Below are 22,324 nucleotides of genomic sequence, written 5' to 3'. Positions count from 1 at the left end.
GACTTCACATTTGAAGTGAGGTTCAACTTCATTGAGTGAAAGTATCTAAGGATGTATGAAAAAATATTGTCAAATGACAGAATTATTAGTGATTAAACATGGCTTTTTGAGAGCATGTTTCTCTCAGGTCAAAGTTACATGGGGGTATATATGTACTTAAGTACAGCAGCCTCACACAACTGTCTTGAAGATTTACTAGCCCAGACACACAAATCTACCTGCTCACCCTTTGCCTTAATAAGTGACGATGAAAAAATTCAATGGTGTTTTATCTGTCCATCAAAAACTTGCGTCTGACTACTGGCTGGATAATGTTTTGCAAGGCTGATATGTACCGTGCATTTAAATACATATTTGCATTTCAGTTTTTTCCTACATAGTATCAGTGCAACAAAGATACACGGTATGTCTGTCGTGTAGTCAAAATCTTTAAATAGTGACACAAAACTGTTAATCTAAAATGATTTTACTCTAAGTGAAAAAGAATGTAGGGTACGATGATTTGGCAAAGTACCTTTTTCTTCCCCATGTTCATTTGAATTCCACAGCCCTGACAGCCATTAAAAAATGAAGTAAATTTTGGTTCTGATTTTGTATAATGAAGGTATGACAAAAAAAAAGTGTTTACTTCTACATTAACCTGCAGGTGTAACTCTGCTGTCTGTCAGTTCATCCTGTATTTTATTTTGATGAAGAGAGAACATTAAGAAGAAAAAAAAAATCTCTTCATCAAAAAGCTTAACAGGAAAGAAAAAAGTCTCAAGACAATGTCGTGTATTGATGGTTATTTGTGATGGCTAAAAGAATTATCTGAAAACAAAGAAGTCTTTCACAATGAATCTAAAACACAAAAGCTTTAATAACATTTACATCTGTGTATCATCCATGTGTCCAAATGCAAGTCATGAATAACACATAAACTAGAGTATATAGGGAACAGAAGTGCTAGCACATCATTTAAAATCCAACACACCCCATCGTCAGCAGAATCAAATACACAGCAGGAATGGTTCCAGTTGATAGACACACAATGAAGTAATTGAAAATGAAAACATATTAATTATGTTCCTAAGGTTAGGATAGTAATGGCTGAATTCTCTAATACTAGAATAATATTAATGCCCCAAATCCATGCAGGAAAAGTGTGTAACATTTCAAAAATTGTGGAAAATTTAGTTTTGAATTCACTTATTTGTGTCTCACCCATGACTGACTCCTCAGCATAGGGGGTAGCAGGGAGAAGAGCAGGAAGTGCAAGACAAAGACAAAACCAGGGAGAATTACCAAAAAAAAAAAAAGATGTTCTTGGTCCAAACAAGCCACTTGCACTACATGAGCTAATTGTAGGAATAGACCATTTCTAAACTGCAGCTGTTATGTGCTTAAGCAAACCCTGCTGGGAGAATTGCTTTGTAGAGCACCTCCACTAACACAGACACACAGAGTGCCCTTTAATAGAGGAATTCAAAGTGCAGTGTTTGAGGGAAACCTTTTCCACTTCCAAATTTTCCTGAGCTTATTACAGGGTGTGATTCTAGCTTGTCACTCTGACACAGCTTTCCCTTAAAAGTTTCCTGTTTTAGTTATCTTTTTGCTTATGTTAAATCAAACCAACGGAGGCTGAAGGCTCTGTGTGTGTGTTGGGAAATGAGTAAGGGGGGCTGAGGGGGAGTGCTCAGGTTGTGTGATAGAAAATGATGGGTGTCAAAAAAACCCACAAAACACCTAGCTTGGTTGTGGTCGTTTTCTTTGTATAACAACATTTTTTTTGTCTGTCCCTGGGGACTAGCAAGATCACTCATATGGTAGTTAATTTTAGATGTATTCTTTCTCTTCTCTTTTCTTCTCCCTCCCCCAAATCCTCATCCATGCATCTCTGCCACAAGACTATTGCACCTGGGTTCCTAACTATATTAACTCCGTGGTGTGCTTGATGTTTTTATGCTAAAACCCAAATCCTCCCAACAGCAAGGGGTTAATTGTCTGCTTTCAATGTACTTTAAAACTCTCAGCTCTTGGGAATGATGTTTCCATAAGGGTTGAGTGTAATTACAAAATAATATAGGCACTCTGTCTTATTTTCAGTGAGTGATACTTAAGTCCTTGCTGTTGTTGCTGCATGTGTTTATATTGGGGCTCTTCCTTCAGTGTATTTGATGCAAGGTATTTGCAAATTTGAGCCTTTGGGCTTTAAATGTTGTGCTGCTGCTTCTGTTCCTTATTCACTACAGATTATGTATAATTGATGACCTGCATTTACAGACATGGGTGGTATACAGATGTAAATGTTATTATAGCTTTTATATTTTATGTTCTTTCTGAAAGATCATTTTGTCTTTGAATAATAATCCTGTTCAGATTTTGGGGGGTTTATCTCTAAAAGAGAATATGAAATGGATATTGCACATCGTATATTTCTTAAAAGTAATTTGGAATTTTAGGGTATGGGATTGGTGGTGACTGATACACTGCCTGGATGAGATATATCCCTTTGAAAATAACAGCGCCAGTACATGCCTGCATCTGTCTAACCTCATAATTCACTTTCACATTGGGTTATGGATGTCTGCATTCAGTGAGTCTATCTTCCCTTTAGGTATTATTTCAGCCCTTCGAGATAATAAGGAAAGTTTAATTGCGTTGTTAATTGATTTTTTGCACAACATTATTACCTTGATTGATTGCAGAGTTGATGAAAATGTTAGACACAGGCAGTGTAAAGTATCAGCCCAGTAAGGAGTGGGAGCCTTGCGGAGAATAGATAACCTTGATGTTAAGAGCTATATCCTTCAGATATGTCTTCCTTTGACATATTGATGGCCCTTGAAAAGGGAAAAGCTGATTGTATGCAGAATGCAATCATTAAACCCACTTCAGCTGGCTGTTGATTAATTTGTTTTTTCCTGAAGGATCTAGTTAAAGAGAAGGCCTCACTAGTATCAACAACAGCCATTTTCCAAGCTTCAGATTATTCTTAACCCTCTCCTAGAAGAAAGAAAAATGATACTGTCTTGGTTTAGACAAGCAAATTGTCTGAAAACATTCAGTCCAACTGCAATTTGGGGATTATAACACTCACTTTACCCCGTTAACTACTGCTTCCTCTATGACCTCTCCTCCCCCTGCCTTCAGTATTCAGCTTTGCCACAGCCACAGCTAGCAGAAAGTCACGTTTGATGTTTTCTGAGCAAGGCCAGTGTCTGTTCTCAGCAGAAATGCCAACAGGGATGTCAAGCTTGTTTTGCCTAAAGACTGAAATATTTCAGTAGCATATAGCTGCTTCCCAGGAGCCTCTCTGAAAGGACCAGAGGGTTCACTGCACACACGTAAGTGCTTAAGCTTTCCTTATCCCTGAAAAGATCTTTCTTCTATAATTTTTTGTTATTGCTTTTGAGATCTTCAGTAGGGCAGCTGTGCTGTGCATTGCTTCTTTCAGAGAGCACAAAGGATGCTGTGGAAGTCACGTGCCCTGTACTTATTCCTTCAGGACAGAGACTGACAGTGCTGCCCCAGACTTAACAGTAGCACTCAGATACCCTGCTGTTGGATACCTTTAACCAAACAGTGACTGTATGTGACTAGCTTTCCCACTGTGAATTCATGTGATGTGCTAATCCTGGACTACCTGCTACCTTCAGAGCACTTTCTGTTTTAATGGCACCCACTCTGAGACGTAAGAGTATCACCTGGAAGAGCCATTGCCTAAATGGCCTTCCTGTGGCAGATGGTGCTTCCTTGGCCCAAAAACATTCTCTGGATTGAGGGACAGCTTCTGTCTTAAGCATTTCTGCCATTTGCATCCCAAATGACCCAAGACATCTAAAATATTTATGCAGCTTTATCCAAGCAATTGAATGTCTTGGAAACAGAATGTGATGGAGGTTCTATCCTTTAGTTAACCATCTAAAGGGTATTTGTTAAAGTAGTAGGTAGCAGGTTATTGCTTCCTGTTTAGCTTGGTAGTCTCAAAGACAGTCGCTGTTAATTTGTGCTTGTGAGTGATACAGTGATCGGTGTTGCTTGGTTGTTTGGCCAGATGTGTTTTATTAGGTCCAATGTGCACATTTGCCAGTTGGCTCCCTTTTAATATGGGGACATGTTAACTTACGACATAGTGAAGTCTGACAAATTTGAACCAGCCAAATAAGAGAGTAATATTTCAAGCTGTCAAAGTGGGTGAATACTGATTAACTGATACACTCCAAAAGCTCTCACCAATATCCGTGCACCAGTGGAAAACGTTTACTAAGCATGATACTTGTTAGAAAGTCTTTTGTGCTTTGACTAAACTTTAATGACTCTGACCCTAATGGAGGGGTTTTAATGTGCCTCGGTCGAGCTATTTCTTAGCCCCCTATCTTTTATCTTTAGCAAAAGCTTCCATAGAGGCTAAAAGTGCACTTGTAAGCTGTGTTCTGCTGTCCATTGTGATTTTGCCTTCAGCCTCCCTCTCATTAACATGTTTTTAAAAGGAGGCTGAGGAAGGGGGAAAAGAATTGAGGACAGGAAACCATGACAATGTTTTGGCATTCAGTACTGGAAGCAGTCAGATTTTGGGAACTAGACTATGGCTAGTAAGTATTTAGCAATAGCAGGTGATGGTGGTATATGCAGTATAGCATAGAACAAAATTCTGCAGCAAGAGGCAAGCCCAAACTTAGTCCAGAGAACTAGATGTTTGCTTGAACACTTAGGGTGTTTCAGTCCAGATGCATTTCTGATTTCATTTGGTTCTATATAGCAACAGCTCTAGAAGAGAGAAAGGAGCTCACCAGTTGTGTGGGGTCCGGATGTGTCTTACAAAGTGCCAAACGCCTTCAGCTCCCACTGGAAATCAAGGGAATTCAGGGTGTTGTAGTATCAGCTTCTTAAAAACGCTTGGTTTTGTATTAGGAAGAATCATAGCAATCCTATCACTAGCAATTAGTTAAATGTTTCCTTTGTTTCTGAGGAAGGACTTATGGAAAGGAGCAAGTAATGGCATGCAAAGAAGGTTCCCTTAACTGCATCATAATGTGACAGCAGCACTATTTCATTATGCTCTTTAATTTTATTTGAGAGACTTTCTTTCCCAGCTTTAAAAATAAAAAGCAACTTGTCTTTATTTCAGATGACTCTCTTGAGAAATTTCAAACCAGTTGAGCCAGACTGAATTTTGTATGACTTTTTTTTCCTAATGTGAACTCCTCCAGCAGGAACACATTTGAGGTCCAAAAGCAAGTTTTACTCATGAGATGAGCCAAATTTATGTCTAAACTCTCCAGAAGGGCCCTGCTGCTGAATTTTTTTTCACATAAGAATTTGTAATTTTATTGGAATGCTTACAGACTTTCCAAACAATTATTCCAAAAGTTTGCTTTCTGTCCCATAAATCATGGTACATTTGTTTAATTCTATCACAGTTACTAGAAGAGCTTACTTCCCTCTTTTTTCCCCCTCGCGTTTTACTGTTAATGCAATCTGCGCATGGTTAAAGTTTGTGAAGTACATTATAATTGTACTCACTTTCTGTTTTTTGAATGACCCTGTCATTCTTCATGGCTTAACCTCATTGCTAATTAATGCATTATTAGTAGAATGTAGCCCAAAGTATAAAGCAGCCTACAGAAATGCCATTTTTGCATGTTAGCCAAATTAGCTGAAAATCTTCTAAGTTAATATGGTGAGACTATGCTGAACGGCTGAACTTTAACGTGTGGTAGGGATAGGATTTTACAATCTCCTTGCCCACCATTCTGAATATATTAAGTATCTCTTACATCACTTCACTGATCGTTGCATTATCAGAAGTAATAGAAAGATAGTTCAAAACAGCACTAGAATTCATGTTGTGACTCTGAGAGAATACCAAGTGCCACCTCAGCTGCACCGGACGGCAGTAGCATAGATGGACGGTCACCACCCCCCCATACAACATCCTGGGCCTTTTGTTCAGACCACTACCCAGTGCCATCCTTTTGTAGCTATCTGTATATACAACCTGATGCTCACTGAGAGTAGTCCACCAGAAGTCAGACTCCTGGGCGAAAGGCTGAAAGCAGAGGCTGTATAATGTAGGCTTTGATAATGACAGAACAAGAAATTGGCTGCAAAACTAACACACAGTGTTGCTTTAATTGTCATACCGAAATGTTTAGGTTGCTGGTGTGGTCAGTGTTATAGACAAATGCATGCTGCCCTCTAGTGCTGATGCTCCCGGCTTGAAGCTGCCTGACGGGGGGAAGCTGGGGAGACGGGTCTGTTTTGGCAGGGAATGGCTGTTTTTGCCTGGTTACTGTAATTGCAAGTCCAGTTTGCGGTACTGGGTCATTAAGAGAAAGCAATTAAGCTCTTGTGATGTTGGTTTAGAGATGAAGGGTATTTAACAGATGTAACCTGATTTGCATTGGATATTTACAATAATTTGTTCTGCCTTTACTACTTTTATTTAGACCGTATATGAGAGAATGAGATATATGAAGAAGTGTTTTAAAAGACTAAAAGAACTCTGAACCCATACTTCCTTTCCTCCAGCTTCTTCAAGGGTATTCAATATATCCAAATTTAAGCATCAGTTCACCTGTAATATCTGGCATGCTGATGTTTTCTGTGCACTTGGGTTTCTTTGACTGCAGTACCTAGCTGACTATACAATTTATGTGTCTGAGTAAGTAAAAAAATCTACTTTAAAATTTCAACATATTCAACAAGAAATATTTCGTCATAAAGTCAGCACTCATTCCATACATGACATTATTTGAGAGTGCAAAAACGGTAAAGATGCACTGAGAAACAAAAGCATTTGGGGTTTTTAGTTTGGTGCTTTTTGCTTCATTTTCACTAGAGAGAGACGTCCCCCCCAACATATTTCTCTGATGATGGTTACAATAAGCATGGAAAGATTCCAAAGAAATCCCAACTGTGGGACCTTAAATTGTAACAATGATACCCAGAGGAGTACGGAACTGGTTAATGATTTAAAGTATTATGCCCTAACTGCTCCTATTTTAGCCAAAGGTAGAGAATCTGTAGACAGCACATGCACAGATCAAAGCTGATCATGTCAATGTCATTCAAGGAGGGAGAGATACCCTCCTTTTCCCCTTCTCTCCCCCCTACCCTTTACCCTTTTTTTAAACAAAGTATGACATCTGAGGAACAGTGTGTTGATTGTTCCACTGCCAGGATACGCATAATGGAAACATTAGCTCCAAGATAACTTTTAATCTGTCAGCCTAATGGCTCCTTAATGTGTAGAGGACTTTAAATGTATGTCAGCCAGGGCTGTATAAAGTAATATAGTTTGTGGCCTGAATGGATCTAGATGACTCCGCGCCATGACACAATATGGTTTATTATTAAGTATCAGCTCATCAGCTTATTCCCACGGACTTGGACAAGCTTCTCAATTTTCCAGTAACAGATTATGTGAGAAAAAGCTTGCAGTGCATTTTTTCTTTCCTCTTTTTTCTTTTACTTTTTTCTTTTTTTTTCCCCCATTCCAAATTACAAGTTTCATCCCCAACTGCATTGGGAGCCCTGAAGTGTATTTACAGCAGGCTGCACTTTATCACACATCAGCTTGACGGCTAGTTTACACTGAACATTTATGCACCTCCCTTGGCCCAGGATGCAAACTTCACATCTTTGTATTCCTATCACCTTCATTGCAAATTTTTCCAACATCCTCTCCCTGTTGACTGCTTTCCTTCCCCTCCCCTACTCTCACTTCCCCACATATGCCTCCTTTTCTTCCCCCCCCTCCTACAAATAGACCAGTGAGACTTGACATGTCACAGTACTTGTCTGTGCAGGATACTTGCAATAATTCAGTGTCGTAGTTTGGCTGCTCTGATTCCTGTCAGCTCTAGCTTAGGTGTATAATTCCAACACCATTGCTGTAGACTGGCTTTGATTTTGTGCCTGTTGGTAATTCTTTCAGTCTGAAAGACCACTTTGTGCCCCATGCTGTAGGGTGTCCAGAGGAAAATACCTTTTGGCATCCTTGTGCAGAGAGCAGAGCAAAGAAGTAATTCGTCTCCCCTGAAAGTTATCTTCCTTTAGTGTAATTACCCACAGAGGGAGGGGAGAGTCAGGATCAGCAGTTTGCTACTGAAGGAATGTCCTCCTTCTCCAGGAAACCTGCAATGAATCACATTCCCTAATCCATGGGGACCTCTTTGGGAGTATTTGGGGACCACTCTGTGAGTACTGTGGCCATGGTGTGGGAATTCTGCTTTAGCCACAGCGAGCTCTGTCCTCAGCCTTCTCAAGCACAACCTGATCCCTTTATGCAAAGATAATTTTGGAGGAATTATCTGTTATTTTTGCTTACGTTTTGAAATATTTTGAAGGAGCATGTTTTGAAATATTTTGATACTTTTTACAATGTTCAGTTGTTTTAATGTTCTTAATGATGGTTATAAAATAGATAGCTCAGGTACAATTAGATGGAGTGGTTTTTCTTTTTTTTTAAAACTAAAATGAATGTGAGAGTGTATATAACTTAATTCTCCTGATTTCACAGAAAAAAATAACCTATGTGGTACTGGAAGGTAAGAGGATTAGGCTCCTAATTTCTTGAAAATCTCTAGTACATAATTTCTCATAGAAAGTCAAAGTGGAATTGAAAATAAGAAGTTGTCAACTAAGTAAAGTTGTTAGAATTTCCATGAAGATAAATATAAAATGAAAAATTACTAAACTTCTGTACAAAAGGATTTTTTGTTTCAAACCAGCTTTACTTATCCCTTAGATGAAAAGGTTTTTAAGAGTTTTAAATTAATTCTACTGATGGAGGTATTTGCCCAAATCAGTACCATTGTAGACTTGAAACTGTTTCCAGATAGATATTTATTCTCCTCTAAATGTTGTAAGTAGGGAATTATTTTCCTTTGAAGGAAGTTTATATTAATATTTAAGGGAATTTTGCAACTTCTGTTCATTAATTGTAGAAAATGCCCAAGTGCCTATGAAAAAAATTATAATGGTACTGATATTTCATCCTGAAGGTTCTCAAAACAATTTACAGATTGGTAGTATAACCACACTGAAATGCACCCAGCTTCTTGGTGGAACATGGCAGCTGTTTAATAGCCCATAGCAAAACTATACAACAGCAGGTTGTAGAAAAAGAGATGAATATGGATCAAATACAAATTGGCAGTGGAGGATTTAGTTACTGTACTGAAGCTAAAGTTAGGGGAAGTGGAATTCTGCTAGAATATTGAGTCTGTGTATGAAGCGCTATGCTTTATCTGACCACAGCTCCTAGTATGAGGACCTGTGGTTAGCCCGTGTGAAAGACAGTCAGAGGACTGTATGCTGAGTAATCCCTGATGTATACTGCAGACCAACGTATTTGACAAACAAATTTAATTGTGAACACTTTGCTGTTTGCACTTCCAGAGGGGTTTATTAAAACATTTGATGTTAAAACGGGTGCCTGGGGGGAAACTTGGGCAGATGTGGCAATAGATTTTGATGGGGGTGGCAAAAGTTTTGGCTTCACTACTTAGTTTTAGTAGTTACTTTTAAAGAAAACAGAATGCTACTGGAGAAGGCTGTGTTGTTCACAGCTGCCCCAGCTGTGATGGCTGAGAGGCGGTTTTTTTAATAGATGTAGAGCATTTATTTGCTAGGAAAAAATCGAACTGAGAAAGGCAACAAGATGCTACCAGACAACAATTCCCTCAGGTCACTGTTGGCCTGAGCTGGGTTTTGACCTGTGACTGAAGCTGTATGATCTATGGGTCTATCACATCCCATTGCAACTTTTTTTACCATTTTCCTTATAATATATGAAGATCCGCAAACTTTTTTTTGCTTTAGGCAAGTGTGTGGAGGTCCGACTGCACCATAGCTCTCTGCAACACATGCCCAATTTAAAAGGAGCAAACATGACTTGAACAATTTTTCATGTTCTTTAGTATGCATGTATGTATTTATTTATTTATTTGGATAATTGAGTTTTCCCTCAGCTAAGGAAAAGCTGGTGTTGCTGACATTACAATGTGTTTGTGAAGAAAGACTGATACCACAACACACGCAAGCAACTGCAAGGTCATTACTTACCCAGCATAATTAGAACATCCATTCCAAAGGGAGAAAACATTTAAAAGATAAAGAGTGAATTTAAAAATGATTCTTCCCAATGCATTTTTTTCATAATTGTAGTTTTAACAGCTTGTGGTGATGGTAGAAGCAGCTACTTAAGAAAAATTAGAAGCCTCATTCAGGGAAGATGATCCCTCAAGAGACCTTGTGTTGTCATTTCTTAAAAACTACGAGCAGAAACCTCATTCAGGATGCTGTGTGTTGTTTTGATGTGTAGGGGGTATACTTAGCTTATTATGGCTAATGCTGGATATTTTAATTAAAAAACACCACAACAGCCACAGATGTATTGTTTCCCCCTTATTCCTCCCCTTGTCTGTGTGCAAAAACACAAGTGTACTTCTGCCTCTGAACTGCGAGGAATGAATACCATAGCAGATAGGCAGGAGAGAAGGAGTAGGTTTCCTAAATTCATGTGTGACATATCTTAGCATCAAAATTCTCATTGCAGCACACAAGCCTTTTGTAGTTAGCTCTGAGCTTTCTGCGGTTGCCAAAGGGAGGTGGGAAATGGAGAGGGAAAACAAAACAAAACAAAAAACCAACCAGTCACGGCATTTAGTTTATGAGCAAGATTATTGTTTTACAAATAACCTTCATGATAAATGAAGTCTCATGGCAACATTTTCAACCGTGCTTTTATCAAGGCTCTCTGAGTGGTGTGTGTAGTATGCCTGGCAATTGAATCACAGCTGTGTGCCTGGGTAGGGAATCTCTGCGGAGACAACACTTCCTTAATTTAAACAATTGTAGGCTGCAGGAGTTCAAAAATTTCAGCTGACTTTAACTGTCACTAGCCTGAGCACCTTTATCCCCAGGCGAGCAGCAGCAGCTGGATTTCATTTCCTGCTGCCAGACTGTCCGACATCTTTACTGAACATCCCAGGAACTGAGCGTCTTTACTTTAAGGATTTTATTCAAGGTGACAGCTCCTCACACTTTAGCGTTCAGATCACCTCAAGTAGCTGAGATATCAGTGAAAATGAGAGCACTTCTCCAGCAAACTCCAAATTTAGATTGACTGAGGTTATCCTTAGGCCTCTAGACCCAGCCTCCATGACAGCACAGGCCTGCCAGTAACTTTAAAACTACAGTGGAGTTTGTGATGATGTCTGGGGAGAAATATTCTGCAGGAGCAGTGGAGGATACTATAAGCGACAGGAAATGATGTCAGATTTAGTTAGGGCTGGAGACAGTGTTAGAATATACTTGGCATAATATGGCACCGGTATCTCTGTCAGCATCTCTGTTTTCTGTCACCGCACACAATCCCAGGCCTGTCTGTAGCCCTGACAGTGTCTTTTCAGATCAGGTTATTGCCAGCTCGGAGACTGGCTCAGCACAGCACCATACAACCCCCTTTGTTTGAAGTCTGCCCTTTTGTCATTAGTGCACTTGATGTCTATTTAAATCTGACGGTGAATGCAGTATCTGTTTTCCTGTCAAGAGATCATTGACAATATTAATACCTCATGTCCTTGCCTCATTTTCTAAGCGCTGACACCTAGCTACAGTCTCCAGCATTCATCAAACAGCACTCTCTCACCAGCATCTCTATAAACAGTCTTGCTTCCAGTCCTTAAGAAATGTGGCAGACCTCAAACAAGACTTTTATCAATGCCAGTGAAAAAGGAGTCTGAAGAATGCCATTAATAAACTATTCATATTCTTTACATTTAGAGCTCTAAATGGCCTTGTTACCAACCTAATGCCTGCTGCAGTTTGAATTGGAATATCATCTATTTAGGGGGAAAAAACCCTTGCTTTTCATTAGACACTTGTTTAGGAACGATAGTATCATCCCTTGAATGTGGAAACTGCTCCACTAGTGAAATTATTGAAATTGAAATTGTTGAAGAAATCTCTGTGGAGGAGGGGAAAGGGATCAGGCACTGCACCTATAGTCTGCATTTGTGTTATCCTGAAGAGGAATGTGTTTTTCACAACAAATGACAGGCCTGTCAATTTATTATTTTCTTTTTCCATAGGAATGTGTTACTATCCTGATGTCTTAGAAGGAAAGAAGAGCATGGGTTAACATTAATCTTGTACAGCCCATGCCTTCCAAGGCTTTAGTTGCTTATCTGACTCATGTTATATTGGCAGAATAGATGCAGAATATAAAAGCCTGCACACTTAATTCATACTGCAGGTGAGCACAGTGTTTGCTACGTGAGTCCTGGAAAGCTAAAACAGCAATGAAATGAGGATCTATTCCTCCCCCATCTTTACCCTTTCTGTAAGACAGTGTTTGTCTCCTTTGGGCTAGGTTATGTTTGCCCTTATGGGGGTGAGCTAGGTACTTCAGTGGTTGCTGCATGTTAAAACACTTCCAAGGTAGAGGAGACTCTTTCACCTTCCTTCTGTGCATGGGATGTGACTTTAATTTGACTATATGTGCCTGGGGACACAAAGAATAATTCTGCTAGTAAAATTTAGCATCTTTGAGCATGTTCACAGGTGGGATAGGACTGTGAACTTAACGCTTTCACATACTACTTAGTACCACCAGAGGGGATGCTTTCGAATAAAGTAGTGGGATCTGCAGGTATGTGTGTGTCACCCACAGCAGTTGAGGCTTCCTCAGGCATCTTGCTGCCTGTGCCCTCTGAGAATAATGTGCCTTGTCTCCCAAAAGCAGTGTTCTGGCTGATATTTGAAAGCATTCTCTATGTACTGATATTTAGCATAATTTATAATTGCATCTTGCTCCTGGGATGTTGTTTGGAGAGCTACTTTGGAAATGTTTTTACTAAACGTTTACTTGTGTGTCTGGGAAAAACACTGGAGTCTGGAGGGCTAACCGTTAGGAAGTCCCAGGTTCTAGTCCATGTCTGTTGATGACTTCTCATGTGGATTTCAGCCGATCACTTCAGTTCTCTGCCACTGCAAAGCAGGGATGGATTTAGGTGCTTGCAGGATGACTTTGTGAAGAATTGAAAGGTTTTCCTGGATCCATATTAAGCTGTAACTATTTGCTGCTTTTTTCTTTTTGGTTTTAATTATCAGGAAAAACCTATAAATGTGTAGCAGGGAGATTACAGAGAGTACAAAATGTAATTTCAACCCAGACTTTCTGGTTTTCAAAAGCAGGAGAGAGGTACTGTGATTTAAAATACAGTGTATGATGTTTCAGTGTTATGTCATTCTATTTTTGAAGACACTTATGGTTTATGGGTGTATGTTTAATAGGATAGGTCATGCAGGTCTTTGAGCACGTTTTCCCAGTGGATTCAAAACTGCTGAATATTTCAAATGCACAAACTTTCTTTTGCAGGACAAGAGAAAACTGTTCCCTCCCCTCCTTCAAATTTCCCTAGTTATGTGCTTTATTTGCATATTATGTCACTGCTGTCCTAACTGTAATTCATTTCCTTTTTATTGTAGGCATTTTGGGAAAATGCCGCTACATTTACTATGGAAAACATTCTGAGGGCAACAGATTCATCCGAGATGACCAGCTATAAAACACAACATTGTTTCCTGGCTCTTCAGTACCTCTACATAAGAAGCACAAATTGCATCTAAATTTTAAGCGTGTAACTAAAGTCCTCTAGTGCCTTCTGCTGACTTTGCCAAGCCTGTCAAGATCATCCTTCTATCTTAGTCTGAGTAGTCACATAGAGATTGACATGATTGCCTTTAAGCAGGTCCCATCCACCAGTGTGACAGACAGCTGCAGCCGAGCACCCGGCCTGACAGGAGTAGCACCGTGATGGATTGCCTGGTCCAATTGCTGCTCACAGAAGAGCAGGGGTCACACCTGGGGCTTCAGTGAGCATGCTCCATCGGTCAGCACCTTAGCAAAAGCAGCGCGTTTATCTCCAGCTTGCCTGTTGAGCGAAAGTGGCTGGTGATATCGAAGTGTTTATAAAAGAGAGAGGCTAGAATTTCAGATGAAAAAGCCCTTATCTGTTCTTATTTTTTTCCCCTGTGAATTAAGTGCTTGTGTTTCTGTCATCTCATACATGCTTACACAAATCCTTTCACAGTGTTTTTTTCTGTTTGGTGTCTCCCCCGGCCCAAAAATGAGCCAGATGGATTATTTTTTCTTTCAACAGGGAAAAAATATATCCTGAAAATATTTCAGCCATGCAAAGTACTATCAATTTGTATATTTGTTTATATGCAAAGGAAAAGGATTTAAGCAATTTTGCAGACAAAATTTGCTAATTCTTAAATTACATCTCAACATTTGCTAACTCTGACCTTCAGAAAAGCGATCATTTTTTAATGCTGTAGAATATTTGCACAGCTTAACTGTATATACTTGGAAGAAGCTCTCAATTGTGATATTGACAGTGTGTATTATTCCTGGTTTATTTCACAAGATATTTTTAACTTGTACAGAGATTACATTTAGAATTAAGTGCTTAAATTTGGAAAGAAATGCTTAGAAAGAGTGATATAAAATAAAATTGCCACCAGATGCGTATGATTATTCAGAGGGGGGAAAAGTAAATAAAAGTACCTAGCAGAATTAACATAATTAACAGCTTTACTAATACATTATAGAGACGAGTTCTGATTAATCCCTTCTGATATCTATTTAAGAAAGGCTACTGTCAGATTTTCAGTGGAAAAAATAAAAATGCGTGGCATATTTCCTGCTTTTCTGATAAACAGGTTAGACATACTTAGAATCACGAACTTGTTACTGTGAAAAAAAATTCCAATACTTCATACATATATTGTGTTAAGTGCTACTAGATACAATGGGCTTGACCAAGGAATATGCAAATATTTTGACCTCTGGGCTGTTCCAAACCCATGCATGTTGGTCCCAATTGAGAGCCATTACTGTCTGGCTGTTCGTGGCTTGTTTGAAATTACTTGCTGGCCTTTATTCACTTTCCTGGTTGAAAAAATGACAGTTTTTAGAAGTTGTCTGCTTTTGGGGGCTATTATCAGCTGGTGTTGCAGGTGTAACTGAACTGGACATTGAAGCCAATCATGAAATTAGGTTTGACCAATGAAAAAGAATGAGATGTTGGCAGAGTGACAAAGGAAAACTTGCTGCTGCTGAACGTTTTAGGCCTTACTCAGTAAATGGAAGTCTTCACTCACTCTAAAAGTCTGTAATAAATCTTTAACAGATACTTAAAATCAATGATGAATGTAGAACTATCCAGTTCACACCACCTGTAGTTCAAATTGAGCTCTGAGCTGTTTGCCATACAAATTGGTGTCTGGAAAGCACGTTTGGCCACTTGTAATGCCTCTGCTAATGTCGTAGATGGCTACAAATGAAATGCCAGTTGACATTAGAAGTCCTAGGAGATACTAGATAAAGGAAAACTGCATGCCTCTGTTCATAAAAAAAGTCATTAGAAATATTTAGGGCACTTGTCGTCTTTCTTGGTTACCAAAATAACAGCAATCCTAGTTTGTTCATGTCATATTGTGTGTTTTGAAGCCTCCACACATTTTGGCCATGGCATATTACAGGCAGCAGGGTTCTGAGTAAGGGTGTTTAGAATAACCTAATGTCACTTTCAGTCTGGTTGCATGTGTGTTCTGGTCTTTGTAAAAGGCTTTAACCCTGCCTCAAACAATAAACAGCACTCGCAAACTGACCACATGATTTCTTCATCTTTATTTTGCTTGTTTACTTTTTCTAATGTCAAAACCATTTGTATCATTTTCAGGAGTGTTTTCTTCCCAGCAAAGCTTTGGAAGCAAAAATATTTTTGGAATGAGATGTGATAAGTCTCCTTTGTTTTGTTTTTTTTTTTGTTTTCACTTGGGGGATTATATACCTATAGTTAAATATGGTAAAGCCCTAATTAAAATTTGCTCAAAGGCGATTCATGCTAAATGTGGCTGATTCTGGAAAACCAAAAGGATAATCTATGAATAATTATTTTATATTACTATCATATTAGGATATTATTGAAAAACAAGCATGGATGTTTATTACTGGTTATGTTAACATAATTCTTTTTTAATATGAGGAGCATTTTATTTTCACATGTCTTCTGCTGAAGTTCTGTTTTAAGAGATGGCAAACTTTTGAAACCTGGGGTGACTACCTACACTTTGTTCTTTCCTCAGTGGGAACTGTTCCTGAATTCTTAACTGAACTGAGTATCGTTTAGGATGAAAGTTTCAGTAAAGTAATCTCAGAGGAGATTCCACTCTCTCTCCTTTACTCCCCCTTCTCCATACATGGCACATCTTTCCCTTTCACGATTAACTAGGCTATTAAAAATAAAAGATTCGCCTACAAAGCTATAAGGATTTAAAAATGTGTATCTTTCCAAGGAACCACTGCATTCTTAGTTCTTTGTGTTGTCACAAGAAAAATTTTGGCCAGCTGTGTTTCTTGATGGTTAACAAGGTTTGAGATCTGAGGTGTGCTTGAATAAGTAATCTTCAAATGCCTTTTTTTTTTTTTTTTTTAAATCCACATGTCAATCTTATGTTCAGTCTTGTGATGATCAGTACTTTGGCTTTTGGCAAACGTCACGTCTTCACAAATGAAGACTAGGAGGCAAATGTCTTTACTAGGAGCTGCCTGTAGTAGCTGTGCTGTGTTAGTGCATCCCTAACTTTATGTATTGCAAATGTTAATTCCTAACCTTTTAATTAAAATTAAGAAAAAAATCCAAACTACAATATTGAAATAACATTTTAAAGATAAATGACCTTCAGTGAAAATCCTAGTGTTATGGATACACAGACCTAACTTGAGAGCAAACTGGCTCTAATTGCGTGTGTTGCATGCATAAATGATTTATGGGATTGCTGAAAGTATGTTACTACTGAAACCACTTTTTTCTCCTTTGTTGGGGCTGAGCCTCAGAATACTTATTCTAGTATTTTCTTTACTCAAACCCTGAGTCCCTTTGAAGTCAATGTTATTATCCATGAGAGTTAGGGTTACTAGTATTGGAAGGCTGGTATGCAGCTCCCTTTTTAATGTATTTGGTTCTTTGAGCAGAACATTATGTGATTGCTGAAGGTTCAATTATCACATCTTCTTTGCAGATGAAAAATCACTGTATGTTGGTCTTATGTTGCTCTCATTTAAGTCAGAAGAAAGAAACAAACCTGTCTCTGCTTTTGAAAATTCTTTCTGTAAATTACAGGGGTTGCTTGCTGCCAGTGGCGGTTTTAATATTTTTTTATTCCTGCCAGCAATGAGTATGTTGGGAAATGCTTACCCCCAGCAGAACTTTGCTAGATGCCGCCTTTGTGGTGAGGTTCTGAATCAGCCCATTTTATACTGATTCAGACTGAGTCTTACCACATATTTCTTCTTTATGTGGTGTGATAGTTGGCACATGAGTCTCCGCTTGCCCAGTTTGGAAGTTTATTCTCTTTACTCTGTGTACAACTGTCTTTCAGCTTTGTTAAATGGTTGACATATGTGAAAGAAAGATAAGAAATTCAGCTTTCTGGAGGTGTAACCACATAGCCAAGATTGAGGCTGTATGTTTGGCACTTAGATTTCTAAATATCCATTTGCAGGTTCAGTCTGGGGAATCTGACAGTGAATCAGGTGATGTGAAGTCAGGGGTCGTGCATGGCTTGCTAGCTGTTGTCCTCTGTTCCTAGCTCTCTAGCTGTGTCCTTGTCCGCTTCAATTGCCATGCCATTGCTCTGCAAGCAAGTGATGGCATGAAATAAGTAAGTGCTCCCCTTTTGTTTTTAAAGTGAAATTTCTGCTTCACTGCTTGTAGTATAACAATTGAAATGCATAGTTTGCTTTTTCAGTGTTTTTGTATATGCATCTGGTAACTGTTACATCTCACTGGCTAGTCTTTTTCTGCTATTTAGTTAAAATCTGCTTTCTGCATTCCTTTCTACTTCTAGTAATGGGAATAAAACAAAACAAACAAGATATGATTGTGAGAAGACAACCATCTGAAGATGCTACTGTGGGTCCGTGCCTGTGCTAACAACTGTGTGACAGCTGAGCATTGTTATACACAAACACATCTAAATGGCTTGAAGGACTGAGATGTCTTATGCCTTCTGGTTTGGAGCCTTCTTGGAGTTAGCCTGTGAGTGTGAACAACTGATATCGCTGTTGATTTCCTTATGCCACTCCAGCAGTATTAGGTGGTTAGAGAATGCTGTCTTGCCTACAGTTAATGCTCATTTTACTTCTAATATTATCCAAATAACCTACCAAGATCTTGGTTTGTATGAGCGTTAGGCCCAAGAGAAATGGCTTCTTCCAATCATTTATAACTTGTTCTGAAGAAGTCTTAAGAGTATTTTCTTTGGTGTTATGTGAGAATGTGCAGGATATACCCTGCATTCCTACTTCATCAAAACTGGTTGAATTAATGTATTTTCCGTATGTGGTACTAAAGCAGCTGAATCTTTCTAAAAGTTACCTTTTAGGTTAGGTGACTCTGATGGACTTGCCTCTGGTGGTGTTGTCAACCTGAAGCTGACCCTTTCTTAGAGTTGCTGACAATTAGATTAAGGTTTTGGATCAGGATTTTCACAAGCCTTCAAGGAGCAGATATTTTTAAGGACAAGCTAAGTCATGGTCATGGCACATTCACAAAATATCATCATCATCTCAGCATCCTCAGATTTTAAGGAAGCAGGATCTTGGAAAATATGTTTAGTTCTAGGTTAGTTGTGTTCATGGGTTTTAACATAAAATATATTCTACGTTATCACATTACATGCAATGTTTGGGCTGTGACAGCAAGTTCCTAAATGTGTTCAAAAAATCCTCCCAGCACAAGTTTAAAATTTCTTGCAAATATTTTACGTTCTGATTGAAAGTTTTGCTGCCAATTCAAAAACAAAACTGTAAAGTCAAGGGGTTTTTAAACCTAGCTTTATCTTAATCTAGAAGTTTTTAAACAGGTCATTTCATCTCTCATCCACAATTCCATAGATCTTCTTAGAACAGAAGTACATCCTTATGGTATTATAGTTTTATAATAAAATATATAGAAAGGAATCTCTTTGGAAATGTCAGTATTAAATGTAAGTTTTAATTCAGTATTATATTTGGAAGTAAAGAGGAGCTTCACAGGATCTCTTCAGATCATACTCTGGAGAAAATCAGTGGCAGAAGAGCACAGCTTAAGAAATTCTACATTACTTTTACATTTGAATGGGGAAAATCAAATAAATAATACCAAGGTAACTGAAATTGATATTGCTGGCATAATTTTTATCTGTAATTTCCCTCCTACTTTTAAATTAACACTATTTTTGCAATTGAGTATTTAAGATTTAATATAGGGAAACAAAGAACATTTCTGAAGACAATCTGCTTATTCATTTTATAGGTTCTCTGATTTTATAAGACCTTTGAAACAATGTGTGCACTCAATTATCTAGCATTCAGTGTATCTACTGAGTAAGCAGACAGTTGTGGACTTCGGGGAATTTTCAAACACACGTGCTGTTCAACCTTAGCAATTTTCTTTTACCTAGGAATTGTTTTCAGAAATTCCCATATAATGAAATTTCTGTTTAAGTTGATAGCTGTAAATGAGGGCACAGTTGCTTCATTTCCTTTTGACAATAAGCCAAATTCATCCCTGGTGGAACTCCATTGATTTAACTCTACTTGAGCTAAGCTACACTGGGGATGAATTTGGCCCAGCTTGAGATTTTTTTATTCATCTTTTCTTTAATTTCCTTTAGCTTAGTAGTCAATTTAGGGCTGGTCAGAGGATTACAATGCAAGAGAGGGGAAAAGCAAAACTACTCTGCTCAAGAGTCATTTCCTTTTTAATACCCTACTGATTTAACCATGACTTGTAATGTGTTTCAGGTAGCCAAATTTCAACATCAATTTTGGAAGAAAGTTCACTATACTTTGAGTCTCCTTCCTTGGCTACTTCCCAAACCGCCAAATCACCACCTACTATACAATGCACATATTACAAAAGGCAATGGAAATGTCAGTGCACTAGGAAATAATATGGATAAACTGCAGTTATCAACTGGTGCCTGGTATGGTTAGCTTGAGCTCCACTGATTGCACACCTCTTTAGCCATTACTTCAGATGATGGTGGGAGCTGCAGGATCTCAACATCTGTAATGCCCAACATACCTTCCCCCCAGCTATTGCTTGCTGTACTTGGGGTTCTGAGAGTCTTGGGTGGTTTCTGTCCATGCAGTGCTCATGCCAAACTTTTTTTATTGTTTTTTTATGTTTTGGTTATTGTGGGTTCACACTCAATAAGTTTCAAGTTTGAGCAAAAGCTGAAAGCATCATTCAGCCAAAACCACTACTGAGCTGTATGTGGTTTTCATCTGAAACTGTAAATCAGCTATGTTCACTAAGGGGTTAGCAAACCTGGCCTGAATGTCAAACCTCTAGCAACTCTCTCAAATCAGGCTAGTTCTGGGTTTCATTATGAAAGGTTTGCACAGCTCTAGCTAAGCCCTCGTTTTCCACTTTCAGATAAATGCTTTTTGAGCTGTATTTATGAGGCTTAAGAGTAAAAAAAGCCTACCAGCTGTTAATGTTAATCACAAGTTTATATCATAAGCACATTCTGAGTCTTATCCTCTTTCCATTCATGTCAGTGGCAAAGCTTTCGACATCAATGGCAGTCGGAGCAAATATCACAAAACATAGGAATGCACACCCAGTTTAAAAGGAGAAAACAGAGATCTGCCTTAAACTAACAAAGCCAGGAATAGGATGCTGTACCTTCAAATGTTTTACTCCATTTGCACATTCACTTTTGCACCAAGAAGTACTTACTGGCGACATAGAAGCAAGCACAAGTTTCAGCTTCATGCTGGAATGGTTTGTATTTTCTTATGGGGCATCAAAATACACATTAGAACAGGGTCTTTGACATAAGGAATCAAAATATGTGATATAAAAAAGTCAGTGTCTACCACCCATGCTAAGAAAGAAGCCCAGATTCGTTAGTTCTGAAGCAGCTTCCGGCTGATAAATTTCTGGAGCTTTACACAGTGGAAACATTCTGTTATCTGTCAAAATGGAAATTAATATTATTTTACAAAATTTTAATTATTCCGAAAGTAATTATATTTAAGGATTTCTGAGGTCGGATGCGTTTGCTTTGTGTTTTTTCTCAAATCAAAACATGAAGAATTTAGTCTATAAGGCATTCTGCTACATTTGCCATTTGGGTTTTGAGGCTCAGCGTTTCACATTTTACTTAACTGGAAGGCCAGCTTCACTGAAATTTTTGAAATCTGAACAAATGTTCTGGACCTGCAGATTGTGCTAATGAATGTTTTACAGGAAGGCAGAAGTGTAGATTTCAGGACTGAGACAGGATAGGTGGTTTCAGTTTGTGCCTATTTCAGTGGTTTACTTTTAAAAGTTACTAAAATAAAAATATATGTCCTAGTTCTCTATTGGAATAACATAGCTAATATAACCTTACCTGAGAGGATGCTGAGACTTAGTTAACTAAAACATTCCCAGCTCTATTGCAGTAACACACCAAAAGAATTTTATTTTCACTCTGTTTTTATTTTGTACAAAATGCTATATTTAAAACCTTTTTTCCCCTCTATTTTTCATAAACCTAAATCCTACATAAATGTCACTGTTAATGCCACTGTTAAAATTCGTCCTTTGGGGCATTCCAACATAAATAGCAATGATAACCGTTGTATCTTTTTGGAACAGTTTGAATTTGAGGCCACAGTGAGCTGTATTCTCTGAAAATTATTTTCCTGCTCATGTGTTTGAAAACTTATCTGTAAGTGCAACAGAAAGCTGTGGCTCTGTTTTCTTGTTTGATTATGGCTGTGTCATGCTTGCATAAATTGTAGTAGTTTTTGGCTAGAAGGTAGAATGCTACCTTTTATGAGAAGTTTCATCTCCTGCTGGTAGGCTACCTGTCCTCATCCCCACAGAGAAGAAAGGTAGCGTCATGAAAGGTTTGGGAATCTTGTTTAGACTTAACTAGCCATAGCTGTGTATTTGAGGATAATAAGTATGTTCTGACCATTCCCACCTTTCCCTCTGCTGCTCGCTCACTGATTCCCTAATTATATGGAATGCTAAAGTAAATTCTTGACTGTGTACAGTGATAGTTCTGGTTATATGATTCTATGATTTGTTTGGTATTAACTTTTTCATTTAGCCTTCAGTGCAGCAACGATTAAGGTGACTGCGGAAGCATTCACTTGTAAAGTAACTTACCTGAAGTTTAATAGAAGTTAATGAATTTTTATGTTTGGAATTATGGTCTTTCATCTAGCGATGAAATAAATGGTGAAGCAGTGCCTCAGAGGAAAATCAAAACA

General features: G+C 38.4%; 1 protein-coding gene across 2 annotated transcripts in view; it reads left to right on the top strand.

The window, feature by feature from the left end:
* The window catches only part of LRMDA (leucine rich melanocyte differentiation associated), a 700,798-nt gene extending 687,095 nt beyond the window's left edge, over positions 1-13,703 (top strand). For both annotated transcript variants that reach the window (XM_068397342.1, XM_068397341.1), the window contains one exon: positions 13,483-13,703. In XM_068397342.1, coding sequence (XP_068253443.1) covers positions 13,483-13,562 — 80 coding nt within the window. In that variant the 3' untranslated portion in view covers positions 13,563-13,703. The remainder of the gene's footprint in view (positions 1-13,482) is intronic.
* The last annotated feature ends 8,621 nt before the right edge of the window (positions 13,704-22,324 follow it).

This window comes from Nyctibius grandis, chromosome 4 (assembly GCF_013368605.1).
Source record: "Nyctibius grandis isolate bNycGra1 chromosome 4, bNycGra1.pri, whole genome shotgun sequence".
In the NCBI taxonomy this organism is placed as follows: domain Eukaryota; kingdom Metazoa; phylum Chordata; class Aves; order Nyctibiiformes; family Nyctibiidae; genus Nyctibius; species Nyctibius grandis.
Note: the sequence above shows the minus strand (reverse complement) of the source record. Positions and strands in the feature narration are given on the sequence as shown.